Raw genomic sequence first — 19,458 nt, 5'->3', positions numbered from 1 at the left:
TGCTCTGTGGCAGTCGTACGTTGCATAAAGTACAACATGTTTCACTGAAATTACTGGTCTTCTTTTAGGTTTAATGTACTAAATAAATTTTACCCATTTTATGTTCAAAGTAAAGTGTTTTGAATATGTAATTATATTAAATTTTTTATAATATAAGAAACAAGCAAAAGGAATTGTTTTACATCTTGTGGCACCAATTTTATCAAGATTCAGTCTTTCCTGCTGAGTTGTGTTATCATCAAATCAAATGCTACTCAAAATTAGTAGAAACCTGCGAGAACTCGTGGCTGCTCTTGGTGTCATTCCCGTCCCATCCTTTCCCTATAACTCTTCCACATTTCATCCACATTTATCCATTTTTCAAACTGATTTCAATAAGCATAGTTGTAGTGGACAATAATTATTCACCGGTTAGATCAGTGCAATCTCAGTGTCAAGCATAAATTGTGCATAATTTTTCTACTTTTGAATTAGTATGTCTTAAAATTTCATTAATAACTTTTTTATTGAAAAGTTCTGAAAATACATCAACTGGAGATACAGAATCTCTTACTACTCTTCTTGGACCAGGTAAAACTTTTACTATTTTCCTTGATTTTTGAAAATTTCGATAAACTTGATTTGCACCATTTCATAACTTCATCCTTTCTATCATTACCCTCAACTTTAGTTTTAGAATTGTGTTTAGTGTTTGTTATTTCTACTCACTCAAATCAGAACTACTTTCATCAATCTTTTGAGTTGATTGTTTTTTGAGCCTTTTTCATTCTCTTCTCCTCATAATGCTTACGAAGTCTGGAAATATATTGAAGTTTTACCAGGTCCCACCTAATAAAAACACTCTGAATGTGTACTATTCTACTCACTAGCATGTTCAATCGAAACACTTATCAGTTACTGCTGCAGTGCACATAGGTATGTCTTGATTGGACCATTGAGCAATGGAAACAAGTTATCCATTCAAACAAATCGTGCTTCCTATTACATCATGTTAACTGCCATGTCAGGATTCAGTCTTCCAGCTGAACACATGTTAGCTCCATGAACTTCAGAAACTAGATAGAGATTAGTGTTAACAGTATTTTGCTGTGTGCAGCATTTAATGGTTACAGAAGCATGGAACTGTTAGTATTATTAAAGTCCACTGGAATCTCTTCTTATGATACGATTTTCTCCAAAACTTGTATTATCTATAGTACTCTAAAAATCATACTTCTCTGTTGTGCCATTTCACTATTAACACTCACAGACGTGGAAACTAAAGGTGTGAAATGACATCCCAAACAGAAATAAAACACCATAAGATCAGCTAAACACTTAACATTATATCAGTACTGTAATGAAACATTTAGAGACCCCAAATATTTGCAAATGGCCATGGTAGCCAGCTCACTATTCCATCTTGCAAAATGCTATTATTGTAGTTTCATGATTAGCCCCGAAACAGCATTTTGTGACCAGGATGTAATTGAACATGTTAACTCACTTTCACACGGCTAAAATTAGGCTCAGGGTTAAACACTAAAAATGCAGGTGCTTTCTTTGGAACATAACATTTAATTAACTTAGATACTCACAGCCTTTAATTCTTTGTTTCATGTAAAACATTTTAACATATATAACTCTTCAACAAACAAATATTTGAGAACAAAAAACATATTTAATTTCAGTAATTTCTCCCGTTAAGAATAGGAAACTGTAAGAAGATATTTATGGGCAAGCTGTGATCTATTATGCATATCAAAGCTTAACAAATTTGTGACATATCCAAACTTGACAATAACAAAGAAAATACAAACAACTCTACTATCATCAACTGCATATCATGGCATGGCATAGGCTAAAATTTTACAATATGTGACAAACTATAAATTTAATCAAATAAAATTATTTAACAGAATTCATTCCCATGTAATATCATGAAACAGTTATCTCACATTTTCTAACACTGAACTGGGAGAAATGCTGTTTAGATCTTACAACACAACTACATACAGACATTCTCTCTCTCTCTCTCTCTCTCTCTCTCTCTCTCTCTCTCTCTCAAACACACACACACACACACACACACACACACACACACACACACACGCTTCTACAAGAAATGTTATCAAATGTAAAAACGGATGTTCTAAGAAACATTTTGTAATTATTTACCAGACATCTCGAAGGAAGTCAATCACTTAGACTAATATGTAGTTGGCAACTACATTGCACTGAGAGCGAATAATATACAAAACAGAAAAATAAGTAAAGTAATTCTCATTTCTAACACCCAGGACAGAGAAACGTGACAAACATAATAATGAAGCTGTGTTCACAAGTATGTGGTTGGTTAGCTTCATAAACAAGCTCTAAACATTTTTATTAGAATTACTCACTCTCAGTGTCAGTCAGTAAAATCAGATTCCTACAAACAAAATCAGTTCTGCACCTAATTTGTAACAAAAGGAGAGAACATCCTGCGCCCCAGTTAAACTGGTAATATGGTTAAGATAGTTCCAATGTGACCACATGAAATGATGGTGCTTCTTTATTATAAATTCATTTCATAATAAATTTTACTTTGTTTGGAACAAGAATGGTATTATATTTTACAACACACAAATACTAATGATCTGTGGATTCTCAGATGCATTTATGCACAAATATTAGAATCCAAATCAGTCTATAAAATTCACAATGCAAATACTAGAATTTTGAGTATCTGCAAGCACCACAGTCTTAACTTATAAATTAACAAATATGAGCAATACAATCTCTGTAACCTATATAAAGCCTGCAAATTTGAATTCATGCGGGCATGAAGCTAATATACTCAACACATCACAAGAACATACAAAGATATTAATGGAAGATAATACCATAGTTTTAATATAATTTCGTTGCAAAATTGAAGGGGTTTTGTTCCTGAACACAAATGATGTTCCTTCTACAAATCAAGGGACTAAACTAGGAACTTAGGAGTAAACCAGAAACAAAATAAGTTTTTGTCCATGTTAAATGATTGCTATGCTCAGAATAGCAATATAAATCTCTATCATTAATTTCAGTAGTGTAGCCACAGACACTTACTTTTCGTACTTTCAAAATATTACACTGTTTGTGCATACACCAAGTTACTTAGCTTGCCCAAGGTGGGAACAGAATCTCTATCATATTCAGCACACAAAACAGTGAACTTTTTATTAGTAACTAGGTAACATCAAAAAATATACTTGTGCAGCTTTGATTTATGTAAAGACCATGAAGAGATTTCTAAATAACTTTTGAATGTGTTAAGATTTCAGAGACACACAAATTTTCTCAATACTTATGCTGACATCACCAACAGCTCACAGTAAAAATAAAGGAAGAAACAAAAATATCTGTAAAATCACAGCATGTGCACAGAACTAAATGGAAGTGGCACACAAAAACATTTTCAATTTGACACTTACAACGGCAGCCATCAGGATTTTCCTACAACAGAGCAAAGCCAGTACGGAAGGGCTTTTCTGCCACTATGACTATAAATCTGAATATATATTTACACTTTAAATCAAAAAATATGTAAGGTACTATTTCCTCTGTTAATAATACATTCAAGAATATTTACAAGGCAGTTGCACATACTGCATAATATCATTCTTTAAATTTTACCTATATTTGCAGAGAGGTAATATCAAAAGTCATGGTCAATGCACATCTAAGACCTTTTTTGCCATGGAAAATCATTTTTTTCTCACATTCTATTTATATTTAGGGACAGTCAGTAAGGGTCCATGAAGAAATTTATACAGAATGATGAATCTGAGTATGATGTAAATATCTCCATTAACTTAAATGAAAGATGACACTAATTGCATGAAAATAAAACACTGAGTATTTGTCAAGTCATATAGCATAGGTCTATTCATAAACAAAGTCACTTTTTGCACACACTCCTGCATCGTACATTTGTACTTTTTACAGTAACACTAATATTAAGATCATACACTGCTAATGAACACACTGTTTGTTCACATATGAGGCATAAACAAATGTTACAGTAACATTAAAACTAGTTCATTGTTTCATGCCTGCCCTTTACAGTAGAACATTGGCACAAATATTTGTGGCACACACTTTCAGAACTGTAACTTTGAAAGTTTTTAGGTCCTGATACCATTGCACATTCTGCATTATTGCAAAGCTACAAACTATACTAAAATTGCTCTTTTTGGAAACTTCTTTTGTAATGTATCAACACAACATGGGGATTAGTGGTTGTACAAATTCCACAATGCATATTCAAATTTAACTGTCATTTCCGTTTTCAGATTTTTATAAGCTAGGTTTGGAATTAGTTAGTTTAGCCAGAAAAAGGCACATAGTGTCTCAAAAGAAGTTATGAAAATGTTGCACAGATCTCTGAGTATTAATCCAAAGTGCAATGGACAATCAGTAGTTAATGAGTCAAGTTTCTGATGTTACGCCATTGTTACACCAATATTTCCTCAACATGAACTAGATGCTAATAAAGTACTCTGTGTCAGCATTTTTTCCCACTTCTCATGGCAAGAAATTTGTATAAAAAGAATTTACTACTGATGAATTGCAGAATCCAGTAACATTGCTGGTGTTACTGCAGCCAGAACATGAATCTGTTCACCACTGCTGCTGTTATACACTTGCCCTGGGCTGAAAGGTTCCAATCTTGGATGAACAGGAGACACATCGATTTTGTTCTTCTGACCTGGAAAAGAATGTTTAAAATGGAAATGAATTATATGTGCTGATGTAAAATAATAAAAATTAAAATATGCAGAAATATTTTATGGAGGTAAGGAATAAAAATTTTGTCAAAATAACTATTTATTCATCAATTTATAATTTTTTGTAACTTGTCAAATAGTCTGAAGCACAGGAGCACCAAATCTCTCACTATGTTTACGATTGTTTTACAGCCAAATGGTGCATCAATATCTAACCCTGAATTCTTTGTCACTGAAGTGTGTTCCCTTGGTGAAGTTGACTATAGAATGTCATCCTGTTTTGTAGGGTAGAATCTTTAGACACCTTGAACCAAGTCAAAGACAGACTACTATCTCAGCAGTGTTGAGTTTACCACAAAGCAAAATTGAAGGCTATGGTGAGAGTTCCAATACACAGACAATGCTGAAACGTATCAGTGTCACTAATCTGGTACATGGTGGTGGTGGTTAGTGTTTAACGTCCCATCGACAATGAGGTCATTAGAGACGGAGCGTAAGCTCGGGTTAGGGAAGGATTGGAAAGGAAATCGGCCGTGCCCTTTCAAAGGAACCATCTCGGCATTTGCCTGAAAAGATTTAGGGAAATCACGGAAAACGTAAATCAGGATGGCCGGAGACGGGATTGAACCGTCGTCCTCCCGAATGTGGGTCCAGTGTGCTAACCACTGCGCCACCTCGCTCAGTTAATCTGGTACAGATCACTGTCTCTTCCTAGAGGGGTAAACAGTAAACTCACTAGTTCTCATTGTCAACAGATGTTTAGTATATTAAGCTTCTATGTATATCCCCAGTTTGCTTAGGGCATGATGCTCTGGTGTCTACTTTGAATAATGTATTATTTATTTCAGAATATACACATCTTTTGAACTATATACAGTGATGATCTCTCACCCAGTGCCATGTGGAGTATGACAGGAAAAGAGAGATGAGTAATATATGCACGTGAAAAGTGTTATTTTATGAACAGTGACTGCAAAAATAGCAGGTAAGCAAACTGACAGACAACTGATGTTAGCAGGACAATGAGAGAACAGTATGACATTGTTGGTTAGTTAACGTTGGCTGCTACTTCATTTGCAGTAGGAAAGTGCTATATTACAGTTTTTATCATATGACAGTACAGGGTCAACCAAGAGTAACCACTTCACAGCACCAGACTGGTATCTGGCCTTAACTATGTGAAACCCTATGCTCAGTAGCACAGAAATACCAAGATATGCAGTGTTAGTTGGAGGTGACTAATCTACAGAGTATAGATTGGGACATCAGTGATTCACTGCAGCTGATACAGTCAGTCAGTCTTGTGAAGTACTTTTGAACACATTTTCCAAAAACTGCCTTAGACAACCCACATGTAATAGAAATATTTTAGACCTTGTAGCTAAAAACAGGCCTAACCCTACCGATGACACCAGTACAGAGACAGGGATTAGTGATCATGATACCACAGCAATGATGGTCACTTAATAAATCCATCGAAGATGCTAGGAGAGTATTATGTTAGAAAAAGCAGATAAGCAGTTGTTAGCATCCGACTTATCATTTAGTTCCAATATGATTAACACAGAGGAATACGGGCAAAGTTTGAACTTATTGCAAATCATGCCCACGAGACTTGTGTACCAAGTAAGTTTATTAAGGATGGATAGATCCTCTGTTGGTTAACAATTGTATTTGGAAATTACTGAGGAAACAGCAAATTTCAGTACAAAAAGATTGCGCAAATGTGGATAGGCAAAAGATGGTAAAACTTCATGTGTCCATAAGAAGCTCAATGTGTGAAGCATACACCTATCACCATCATATCTTAGCAAAATATCTTGCTAAGAACCCATGAAAATTCTGGTCGTACATAAAAACACTAAGCAGAACAAATGCTTGTATCCAGTCAATCACCAACCAGTCTAGGGTGGTAACAGAAGACAGAAAAAGGAAAATTAATTGACTGTTGCACAGATATTTTTATGGAGTACGTACTAGTAGGCATCCCTGGGGTAAAGACACAACTGAAAGAGCTGAGAACAACTAAGTCACCAGGTCTAGATGGAATCCTAATTCAGCTTTAAAAGGGTACTCTATGGCACTAGCCCGTTACTTAGCTTGCATTTATCATGAATCTCTTCCTCAGTGCAAAGTCCCAAGCAACTGTAGGGAAGTGCAGGTGACTCCTGTACATAAGAAGGGTAAAAGAACAGTCCTGCAAAATTACTGACGAATATCCTTAACATCAGTTTGCTGCAAAATTCTTGAACATGTTCTCAGTGTTAATGTAACAGATTTTCTTGAGACGGGAAAGCTTCTCTCCATGTATCACAACAGTTTTAGAAAGTATTGCTTGTGCAAAACTCAGCTTGCCCTTTTCTCACGCGACATCGTGGCAATTATGGATGAAGGGCAACAAGCAGATTTCATAGTCCACGATTTCTGAAAAGCATTTTGAAATGGTGCACCACTGAAGACCATTGAAGGTGCGAGCATGTGGAATAGGTTCCCAGATATGTGAGTGGCTCCAAGACTTCTTACATGACAAAGTCCAGTACGTTGCCCTTGATGGCTAGTGTTCATCAGAGGCGATGGTATCACTGTAAGTGCCCCAGGGAAATGTGATAGAACCACTCTTATTCTCTATATACATAAATGATATGACAGACAACGTGAGCAGCAATTTACAGCTCTTTGTTGAGGGCAGTGTGGTGTATGGGAAGGTGTCATCATCGAGTGACTGTAGGAGGATACAAGGGACAAGAAGAATTTCTAGTTGGTGTTATAAATGGCAGCCTTCTCTACATGTAGAAAATGTAAATTAATGTGAATGAGTAGGAAAAACAATCCTGCGCCATCTGAATACAGCATCAGTAGTATGCTGCTTGACACAGTCACAGCAATTAAATGTCCAGGCACAACACTGTGAAGCGATATTAAATAGAATGGACACATCATGTTGATGGTAGAGAAGTTGAATCCTTGACCTCATTTTATTGGGAGAATTTAGTGAAAGTGCAGCTCATTTATAAAGAAGGAGACAGCATATAGAATGATAATGGAACCCATTCTTGAGTACTGCTAAAGCATTTGAGAAGCCCCAACTGGTCACATTAATGGAAGACATTGAAGCAATGCACAGGTGAGTTACTAGATTAATTACTGGTAGGTTCAGTCAGCACTACAGTATTACAGAGATGTTTTGTACACTGAAATGGGAATCCTTGGAGGAAAGATGATGCTACTTTCACAAGGCACTACTGCAGAAGTTTAGAAAACTGGCATTTGGGGCTGACTGCTGGCCAATTCTACTGTCACAAACATAGATTTTGCATAAGGACCATAGAGGTAAAATGGCAGAAATTAGGGCTCATATGGACGTTTATCGGCAGTCTTTTCTCCCCTCACTGTATCTGCGAGTGGAACAGGAAAGGAAATGACTAGTAGTGGTATGTGGTACTCTCCACCATGCACCATAGGTGACTTGCGGAGTATGCAGGTAGATTTAGGTATATATACCACAACTACAGACTGTTTGTCTGTAATGCTGACTTTATCAAGAGTGGCAACTTTATCACACATTCATATATAGGGAAAATGGAATTACAGGAAAGAGGGCAATGTGGTGGTGGTGGTGGTGGTGGTGGTGGTGGTGGTGGTGGTGGTGGTGGTGGTGGGATCCTGAGGGAAGGCAGGAATGGAGATTAGGGTTTAGCACCTCACTGACGATGTGGTCAATAGAGAAATGCAAGCTTACACTAGGGAAGGACGGGGAAAGAAATTGGCCACAATCCTTTTTGAGTAATCATCCTGACATTAGACTGATGTGATTTAGAGAAATCATGGAAGACATAAATCTGGATGGCCAGACTGGAACTTCAACCAAAGCACACCTGAAAACAAGTCCAGTATGTCACTGTGGATGGATTGCAGTCAGTCAACTGCAATCAAAGACTCTTCCATACATCAGCTAGGGGCTTTCTAAGGAATGGGACAGACTGTCTATAGAGCTCTTTAACTACCTCACAGAGCTTTGCCACATCACTGTTAATCGTTTGTGGCAGCTAGCAGTAAAATCCTTTCCTCTTAATAGTTTTGTTGCTGAGGAATACCTATTCAGATCTTTTCATCTATACCCTCCTCCTCCCCTCTCCCCCCCCCCCTCATCCTCTCCCCCATCATTTGGAGCCCTATTAGACTATAGAGCCTCCTGTAACAACCTGATAATTCAGTTCAAAGGTAAGAATAGGAAGGTAGCGTAATACCACTTCCATGCCTGAAGGAACATGCTTTGGGCTAAATAGTGCAACACGAAACTGCATGACAGTATTTCATGCCAAGATAAGGCAATATGATGAGAGAAAACAATGCCCCAACCTGTGTGGAAATCACAGGAACATAGTGTACGCACAAGAGAATCTAGACACACCAGAACAAATGGAGATTTGGGCTGCTCCTCCAAGCATGCCCAGATAGCCAAAATGGTTAAGGTGACCAGTCACAACAAGTGGGAAATCCGGGTTCGACTTCCGGTCCAACACAAATTTTCATTTGTTCTGAAATAGTTGACAGCTGGTGCTGAACCATAATCACATTTTTTGAATTCATTCTTGATTTATTGTTATTTATCATGCAATTACATACCCACAATATGTACAGTTCTGTAAATTACAAAGTAAATGATAAAGATATAAGTGACATTCAGTTTAAGAAACTCTGTATCTTAGAATAAATTTGTTAAATGTGGGAATGTAGACTTTTAAGGCATATCCACTGATGAAAAACTCTTGGGTTTCTGGCCAGGTGGCAATATTATGATATTGTCTCTTCTGACAAAGATGATGATGAGGACAAGTAGTATTTAGAGATATATAACACCTGGCAGAATATTATCTTTCTGAAATCCAAACTCAATGTGTATCTTTTTCTTCTGGCATAAATGACGCGTATGACACTCACCAAAATAACATATCTCAACAATCACACCTAGCTGGAAACCTGAGAGCTTGATGAAATCTGATAAATTTTACAAATTTCGTCTCACAACTGAACTGTTGCAAATGAAGTCTGATGACAGAAAGTTACAATGATCAGATATAGAAATCTGTTTCTTAGTTTTTAGGTAGCAGCAGCTCTTACTGGAAAGAACTACAAATTGCCACAGTGGGGGTCCATGTATGTCTGAATAATCTTAAATTAACTTTGTGAAAGTGAAGTGGATTGTTCCAAACACAAAACACAAACCGAAAACCTAAAAACAATTATGTTAGAGACTGGCCCTGAAAATGAAGTTTTAATTTATGAAAAATTTTCTAAGAAATAATTGCAAGCAGGTAAGTAACTGATATCATTTTCTGACGAATTACCTAACAAGCAACTAATTTCAATACAGAAATTAGATATTGAAATTGGCCGTCTTAATACTCTTGATGACTGCCAGTGGATCAATACTAGAGGGGCATTCGCTCTCTTACTCAAACTTGGATATAAAGTTCACTGTTTTGAATGATGGTTGAAACACAGTTGTTCAGTACTGTTGCAATGTACTACTAAATGGTTAGACTCCATTGTCAAATTACAGTACTAATTAAACAAATTGATAGACTGCAGCTTATATTATACCTTGAACTTTTGTTCCTGGTGACTTTTTTTCTGCAGGGATGTACTTAGACAGGCGAACTGATGGCAGTGGTAGATATCCTCCAATCAGAGGCATCACATCCAATGTTACACTCTGCTTATCTGAGTCTTCTAAAGATATAACACCTGAAAGAATTTTAGCATTCTGTAATATAAACTCAATATGCAACTACTTCATATAAACAGTCGTGATGGTGTAACCAGACTTAGTAACTAGATTAGAGATCTAAGAGGTTGGACAAAATATGTTAACACATCTGTTTACAGGCCTCTAAATATGTGGACCAGAATTTGGTACACATAGAAATACAAATCAGTCAGGCACCAAGTGTGGAGACCACTAGTAATAAAGGAGTTCCTCATCACAACACACCATAGGATGACTACAGAAAATGGGAGAAAACACTTCAATGAAAGGATTAATAATTAATGTAGTAAAGTACCCTGGTCACTTCATACAATATAAAATAACAGATGGGCAAAGTTCCATCATGCAGTGGGAAAGATCCGTTCTGGAGTTCATAGCTCTTCAAGGCTGAAGGTCCACAAAGGAAAAACTGCTCCGGATTTTCCATAAAGTTGTGGCAGATATTCATTTCTGATATTAAGAGTGTGGGAAGTAAACTGTGCAAGATTAATTTCATTAATTACAATTCTGAATTCTACTCCAATAATTTGGCAAGTAATTTAGCAGGGATCACAAATTACTCTGACATTCTCTTTTGTTAACAAGAGGTGGTCAACATCCAAGAAGAAGAAGAAGAAGAAGAAGAAGAAGAAGAAGAAGAAGAAGCTTCAGCCTATAACGAATATTCTGAACTGCTGATACAGTTTAGGATATGAACAGTTGTGAAGGAGCAAATTGTCATGTAGCAGGATCACAAATTTAACACAGATAACAGTTCTGTATTAATACGTAACCCATCTTCAGATTTGTTTACAGAAAGGAGGCACAGTGAACTGAAGTGAACTTAAATGTTTTAACACTAGTTGTGGTCTACCTTTTAATTTTAAAAGCCCACAATTTTTGTATTATTGTACACTTTTCTTCTTTTTTCCCTGTATTGGATCAGAAGCTGATCTGTGCACCGCATCAAAACAAAAAATATAGTGAGTGATCCAGAACTTTTTTCAATAAACCAACAGTTTCTTAAATTATAATGTAACACTTTTCTGTCAGTCATTGGCCTTGCCTCCTCAAAAAACTTCTGGATTTCTGCATCACTAATATATTCAGCACAGCTTTCAGTTGATACATTTTAGTATCCTCTAAGGAGTAACAGGACTAATATATTTGACAGATATTAGCTACATCCAAAGTGGTTAATCACATTCTGGTGTGATCAACTGTGATACGTCACACAATTCTAGTACACTCAGAATCCAAATAGTCTCCACATATACCTACATTTACCTTGACAGATTGAATATTGAATTATTTTCTGTTTTAATTCCAAATATTTTCTTCATTCCCGAGGGGGGGGGGGGGGAACTAATTACACATTTATCAGTTTCTCAGTATTTTGGTCTAATTTGAAGCATAGTTTTAAATTTCAGATTTAAATTTATACTTTTCTGATGGTGTTATGAAGTCCTGTTAATGTGAAGTTTCACAAATAAAAACATTTTCTTTTAATTAATATTATACCAAAATGGTCTCAGTGGAATAAAAATGGTGGGTTAAGGCCATCAACAATTTCTGGAAACAATGGTTTAATTTGTTCATGCATAACTGCTACACTGGACTAAATCAGCCTTGCGATGACAGAGAATTGTGTCCATTGACTGCATACAGTCACAAAAAAATCTGCACCATATACTATACTCGATGGAGTTTTACATGGAAAGAGTACGTAATTTTCAAAATTTTGTATCAAGTAAAGTCATGTGATACCATGTAGCAGCTTTGCAGTTTTTGTACTTACACTGTAACACAAAGCGGAAGCATGCTATGTACAGGATACACCAAAAATGTATGGTTTTCAAAAGAAAAGGTACAAAACAACACTGTGGGTATAACTGAAGTCTCTATTCAAAAGTAATAATCAGATGCTTGAGTAGAACTATCCCACTATTTCACGAGTGGAAGGATTCCCTGTTTCCAAAATTCCTGTGGCTGTGGCAGAAGCTAGTCCTTCACTGTGTCCTTCAATTTGTCGTCTTGAGTTAAAGAACTTCCCTTTGAGATGCTTTTTTTTAGCGGACCAAACACAAAGAAGTCACAAGATGACAGGTCCCGGCTGTAGGGTGAATGCACAAGCTGCTGCTGCCTGAACTTGTCATTTCGCTTTTTGTGATGTCGGGGATGTGTGGAGGTGCATTACCATCGAGCAGCCCAGACCTTTTTCTCTCGATGGGCTTGCATAGGCTATGGAGTGCCTCACAGTACAAGTAATTCCCCTGTTCAAGGAATTCAATGAGTATCGGATGCTAAAGAAGACTGTGAGCATCAACCTGCCTGCAGAGGGCACAGCTCTTCATTTTTTAGGGGGAGGTGACTCACACGAACAACCACACCGGACACCACACTCGCATCCCTAGATGTCTCCGTGCAGTATCCCACAGCAGCATATGCAAATTTGAACCAGTTTGGTGGTTAAGACTTTTGTATCTTTCACTTGCAAACTCCATACGTACATTTTGGACTGTCACAGAAAATTTATTTTTCTTCTGACAAGGTTTTTCCTATGAGAAGGTAATTTTACATTCCTCAACAGATGGTTGTAGAACAGCCGATCTAGTTATGAAATCCACTGAGTGGCAGAACACGAATACCAAGATAGTGGACATACATTTGAACTTTGAAAAATGGAAGCAGCTTATTAAGTGGTACTGGAAGTCCGACAATGTTGCTGCAGTTAACAGAAAGTAGGAATGTGAGTAAGTGACCAATCCATCTACAGGGTTAATGAAAGCATGTCTACAAAACATAAAATAGTGAGTGAAGTGCAGAAAGGATGATCAAGGTGGCCTCGTAGACACGTGTACTCGTCATCATCAGTATTTCACTTAGTAATACAACTGTGAATGCATGTCTGCAGACTATAGCTATGTATGCATAGAAATGAAGGGAATGCTTAAACATGTCCGCTATCTGTGTGAACTTGTTTGATAGCATAGTACTGGGACTGTTTCAGCAATCACCACAAGAATCTTTAACGCAAGGGCCATGTGAGAGTGGTTACATGCTAAGAGTGAATAACGCATTCAGAAGATAAGTATGTTACTTTACTTCATTCTGAGGACCATGCAACAGCTAAGCAGTCTTGACCCAAGCTGCGTGGTGTAATTTCGTGAATGGAATCAGGGGATCATTACATGTGAACTGGAACTGATGAATAACATTGTTTGGTCTAATTAAGTACAATTAAACATTAATGGAACCATCAACTGGCATAATATGTGCACTGGGCCAAGGATAATCCCTGTGTTACTGTTGGAAAGTTTGAGGATTTGCCTTGTGTGAAAGTGTGGTGCAGTTTATCTCCTAAGGACTTATTATGCGTTTCTGTTTTCAATGAACTGCACTGCAACTGGAGGAAAGTAGCTAACAATGCTTGTTAAGCAGAGCTGGAACGCCCTATTTTGATAGTGTTTAAATTTAGTGACTTGGCTTCCTGTATTTCAGGAACCACTGTAGCCATTGACATGACACTTTTACAGGGCATTAAACTTTAAGTTCTGAGTCTACTGAATTATAATAATCGTGTTTGCGCCACTATTTTCAGAAATACAATTCTTTAATTACATGGTTAAAATTTTGTGTATTTTTTACGTTATCCTAAATAATTTTAATTATACATAACATTATGCCCATTTTTAATGCAGTAGACTCAGGATATGTATGTTCTTATTCGCTGAAAATTTGAATACTCTACTCGAAGTGGTTTCTGAGATTTACAGAAAAATGTAACAGAAAAAAGTAAATTTTCAGGAATGGCTTCCAAAGTTTCAAAAGACTGTAATTCACTTAATATATGCTTAATTTTTTTTTATATTTTTAGTGACTCAGAAGCACCCTGCACCATGCTGTATATCATCCTCTTGACCTTTTTCCAAGTTTTTTCTTCTTTTCTTTTTTTTCTAGACTCCTTAGTGGCCAACTGTGTTGCATACTCTGCTTTATCAATGCAAATCTTGTCCATCAGTTCAAGTTCTCTGACGTAGTTTGCTCAGGATTAATCCCCATATGCTGTAGCACTTTTTGGTAAGAGAGTCCGTATAAGATTATTGAACGACTGATTGGGATTTTGAGTCTGATCATGCAGACAGTTCTTCAGTAATTCAGTATTTGCCAGGTCTCTGTAAATAGGTTTTATGATACCCATGACTGCTGCTGGGATGGAATGTTTATGGCTGTATGAACTGTCTGAGTACTGGGCACTGCCGTACTTGCACCATGAAACAGGTCCAGGAGGGCAAAGGTGGTGTACTGGTTTTTCATCAGACAGTCTATGGAAGAAGGTAGCCCATACTGTCAGCTTCATTTTCAACAAATTCTCAGTATTATTTCTAATGGCCATCCCATAATAATGCTGTAGTTCATCAATCATTTTGTCAGTCGGTCTCCCTCTAATGAGTATATTGAGCAAATTAACTCACAGGTCTCATTACAGTTTATAATATTAACTGCAATGATCACAAACAGGAAGGGAATTTTATAGAGCATTATTTCTGCAAAATAGTGCTAAGTTTAGGTAACAATGATGCAGGTACATAGCCATCACACACCCTTCTCTTGAAAGTAGGCCATAAAGGCTTGATAATACTGAGATCCATCAACTGTGGTGGCCAGGGGAGATGTGACAATTCATCCTTAAGCTTATAAAACCATTCATGGATGATACAAGTGGTGGGAATAGGGGCCCTGTCTTGGAACACAGCATCACCATTAGGGAACGAACACTGTACCATGGGTTGGACCTTATCACACAAAGTGGTCCCATAATCCTTAGCAGGAATGCAGCTTTGCAGAGTAAGCCATTGGCCCACGAATTCTCGTAATATGGCCACCCAAATCACTATCAAACCCCCACCATGTTTCACTCTTGGCACATAAACTCAGCCAGAAGTTGGTAACTATGTGCAGTAAGACTCATTTGACCAAATGACTTTCTTCCACTGCTTCATAGTCCATGTTTTATGGCTCTAGCACCACATTTTCCTGTGGTGGGCATTCACATCACTGATATCTGGTTTTGCAATTACAGCTCAACCTGCAATTCCCAGCTTATAGAACTCCCTTTCAGTTGTTTTGGTACTGACAGGGTTCGAAATTGCAATACTCAGTTCTGCAGTGGCTTTTGCAGCTCCCATCTTTTCCTTCACCACAATCTGTTTCAATGACCATCTTTCATGATCACTGAACACACACTTTTGTCCACATTGTGACTTAGTGGATGACAATTTCCCATTTTCCTTGTATGCAGTATAAATCTTCAATGCCTTTTGAAACAGTAAATACTTAGGCTACCTTGATTACAGAAGCACACACCAACAAGCACCAACAATTTGCCCATTTCGTATTTACTTAGCTCTGACATAATGCACTCACAGCTACACAGAACACAGTTTTGACCATAACTGACGGCTGCATGTTATTGAGTGTATTACACAGGTGCTGTTTGTGGTTAAATACAACAGAACCATCGGTGACCTTAGCTAGCATATGCATCTATGTTTAAGCACACAGTTCTCACTGTTTCCATACTTTTGTTGAACCTCTGTAAATTTGTACACTACAAATACACTACAATGATGGTTCTTCTTCACAGACGAGGAATTAATTTGTCACAGTGCACAGTCTTACACAAAGATGTGTTTAACAATTTGATTTTGCATCCTTGATATGGAGGTACTGGTATGAAATGACCAAGTTGTTGGCTTCACCGGCAGCAGCTATTTGAATCCCATCCCCCACAAAAAAAACATTTTATGCACAATTCTGTTCCATCTCAACAATAAGATGACAATCTCTTAGTTACATTATCTGCTGCTGTATTTCCCTGTCCCTGTGTGCCCAGGTAAACAGTAAAACCATGTAATTCTCTGTCTTTGTAGAAATTCCTAGGCTTCTTTTATGGCTGGAAAACTTTGGACTGCTTTATTCTTGATACCATTTCTTCTTCCAGCAAATCTAAAATAATTCTGGACGTACTTTGCAACTCATGGTAAGGAATTACTGCTTCTGTAACTGATGAAGGAAATTTGGCCTACACCATGTGCCTTGTTTACACTGACAGTTCATGAAAAATTAGTCCACTGATAGGCAAGCAATAGTATGGAATAACAGAAATTGGAAGACAGACACTGTACACATCATGCACCATCAGGAGCTGCCACCAGATAGCAAGAAACATCACTGCATTTTTAAAACTGAGTGCAATATGACTCATCTGAAGGTGATACGAGCAATTGAAACTATATACACAATTCTCTAATTAGGTCTACATAATGGCTTATCTACCCACTGCTCTTCTATTTTATTACCAGTAATTGTTAGAAGACTGGTGCTTGAGAATGAGAAATCAGCAAAACTGTCAACATGTCTGCAAACAATTAGCAGAAAGCATATTAATGCAACAAACTGGTCTATGGGAGACACGGTTTTCTTCATGCCTGTATGTATGATATTACCAACGAAGTATCTGATAAACTGACTTGAAAGAAAGGGCCATATGAAGTTGGGATGATGTCCCACTTACGGAGTTGTCTAAGGATAGTTTGTCTCCAACTACTGTTGCAGATTCAAGAAAATATTCAGTACATACAGCCTGCATATAAATGCCACTTGTACTGATGCTTCCATCAGGGTTTAACTGCCAAGTGTGTGGGTGAGTCTTCCTGAAACCACATAGGAGGCTGCTGACGAGCTTCTTTTATCCCAAGTCTAGTGTCAGAATCTGACTTGCCATGTAATCCACAACCTGTCCTACATAGCTAACAAGGATAATGCTATCATCACGACTGGGGTATTATGAAGCCCGTCCTTGATTTGAGGACGAGGACAAATACTGTCTTCCTTCAGAATAAGGGGAACCTCCAGCCAACCAGATTTGGTTAAAGGCTGCCTAGAGATTTACCTCTCTCTGTACTCAAGGTGCCACAACATGCCATATTTAGAGACTTTCCAGCATAATTTTTGCAAATTCCTGCATTTTTTCCGACAGCTTTTTTTTTGTGCCGTATGTTCTTTACTTTTTAACCTAGATCGAGCTGCAATTTTCCTGACATTCGAGCCTCCTGTTGCTCAAAAACTGCACTCAGTTCATATGAGAACAATGCCTTGCTACCTGTCCCTTGACAGGTGCTACTTTCTTTGTCAATTTCTAAAATTATTTCAAAAGATATTCAACTGAATGTAGTAGATGCTGTCACGAATGGCTGAGCCAATATGTGATCATATTAACATAATTCCATGCATGTACTCATTAGGTTTCACAGTTTGCTGTAATTCTGCAGCAAATACATCACATTTGGTGAGTGAGCAAGATATTTTCAAAGTTCAAAGGGAAGAAATTGCTCAATAACTCACCTCACACTTTTTTCTTGGAAGGAGATTTGCACTTTTCATTGCCATTATTTTAAAATTTGATATCTAACAAAGAACAAAAGTAAATGTGAAAAATAAATCTTGAAGCTTGGACCTTTTGTAGTATGTACTACTCTTCAAGGTACAGCAATTACACATGTAGCAGAACACTTTATATAACAGTATAACTGGCCTGTTTCCTAGTCCTACTATTCTTCAAAGTGGCCGGCTTCTAGAGTGTTAAACATGTCTGTTTTCTGGTATACAAAATTTTCCATTATTGCAAACAATGGTCACTGACTCACATACAAATCTTACTGTGATAAATAACTGGGGTCACTGAGCAACCCATATGGACCTTGTGTTTACAAAACCCAATCCCATCCCTCCTGGCTGTGCATCCTGGTTTGTTTTCCATTTAATACTCATTACACATATTATAGATATGGCACATGTTAACTCCCTTCCTCAAAGATAACAAGTGCAGACTTTGGGCACTGTATCAGTGGAGGGATATGAACGAAAGTAAAGAGTAAGGCTACAGTAGTGGCGATATGTGATAACAGAGCAAAAATGAAAAAAATGTACAGGTAATAGAAAATGAATAACCTGAGAGAGGACAAAAAAATTAATATAAGAGACAGCACAGGTGACAAATGCATGTCCTTGTTAACGTACTGCACCAAGCATAACTAAGTTCAGCATTTATGGAGACTTACAATAATGACAACATGACTTATCCAACAAAAGCAACAGTAGGTTCCTCATTTGTGCAAACTAACAACATCCTATAATGCCACAGGCTTGGTTATATCAACGACAATGTAAGCCAAGAGTATTTTAAAATTTGCTTAGACTGAGCGAGACAGATTATTCGCCAAGTCCTTGGTTGGTTTTCTAAGGGTTCAGTCTGTGAAAAATGGCAAGTAACAGTGCAAGCAGGACGAAATGTATTGTTTCAGTGGCTCTAACCCCTGAAGCATTAACAGCAAAGACATGTGGAAAGATGAATGTAGGGTACTGTTGGGATGTTTAAATGGTCTGTGCAACAGGAAATGGGATATGACTTTACAACCTGTGGTATTGTAGGAAGCCTGAAGACTGCAGATGTACGCATCTGAGGATAAATGTAGCTGAAACAGTAAGATCAAATGCAGGACTGACAAACAAATGTAAAACAAACTGAGAAGAATCCTGCAAAACTGCAGTCAAACTCATCTATACTGTTTGTGCAGCAATTAAATAGTAATAATTATAATAACTTACCAGCTGTTCTTCCACACACGGCCCAAATAGTTTGATCAGCAAGTACTTCATACATTAAGGAGTTATGAGAACTAGGATTAATTCGGCGGACATGCAGTTGGAGATGGCACATGCTGCCTGCCCGACAAAATTCGTTCCCTTTTAAAGGTTCAACCTGTGATTTAACTTCATACAGTGTCTGGAAAAAAAAGAAAATCAAGCTTCTTATAACCTCTGCACAACTATTCATATTTCCTTTTAAAGTACAGGCTAATAGCACAATAGGTGCAACCATTAAAATTATGTGACCACAATCATAAGCCC

At 37.3% G+C, this 19,458-nt stretch overlaps 1 protein-coding gene across 3 annotated transcripts in view; it reads right to left on the bottom strand.

Annotated features, from left to right (window-relative positions):
• Window positions 1–1,537: 1,537 nt before the first annotated feature.
• The window catches only part of LOC126298512 (trafficking protein particle complex subunit 10), a 147,752-nt gene continuing 129,831 nt past the window's right edge, over window positions 1,538–19,458 (bottom strand). For all 3 annotated transcript variants that reach the window (XM_049989859.1, XM_049989860.1, XM_049989861.1), the window contains 3 exons: window positions 19,156–19,333; window positions 10,341–10,484; window positions 1,538–4,717 (listed from right to left, as the gene is read on the bottom strand). In XM_049989859.1, the coding sequence (XP_049845816.1) occupies window positions 4,566–4,717; window positions 10,341–10,484; window positions 19,156–19,333 (474 nt within the window). In that variant the 3' untranslated portion in view covers window positions 1,538–4,565. The remainder of the gene's footprint in view (window positions 4,718–10,340; window positions 10,485–19,155; window positions 19,334–19,458) is intronic.

This window comes from Schistocerca gregaria, chromosome X, assembly GCF_023897955.1.
Source record: "Schistocerca gregaria isolate iqSchGreg1 chromosome X, iqSchGreg1.2, whole genome shotgun sequence".
NCBI lineage: Eukaryota > Metazoa > Arthropoda > Insecta > Orthoptera > Acrididae > Schistocerca > Schistocerca gregaria.
Note: the sequence above shows the minus strand (reverse complement) of the source record. Positions and strands in the feature narration are given on the sequence as shown.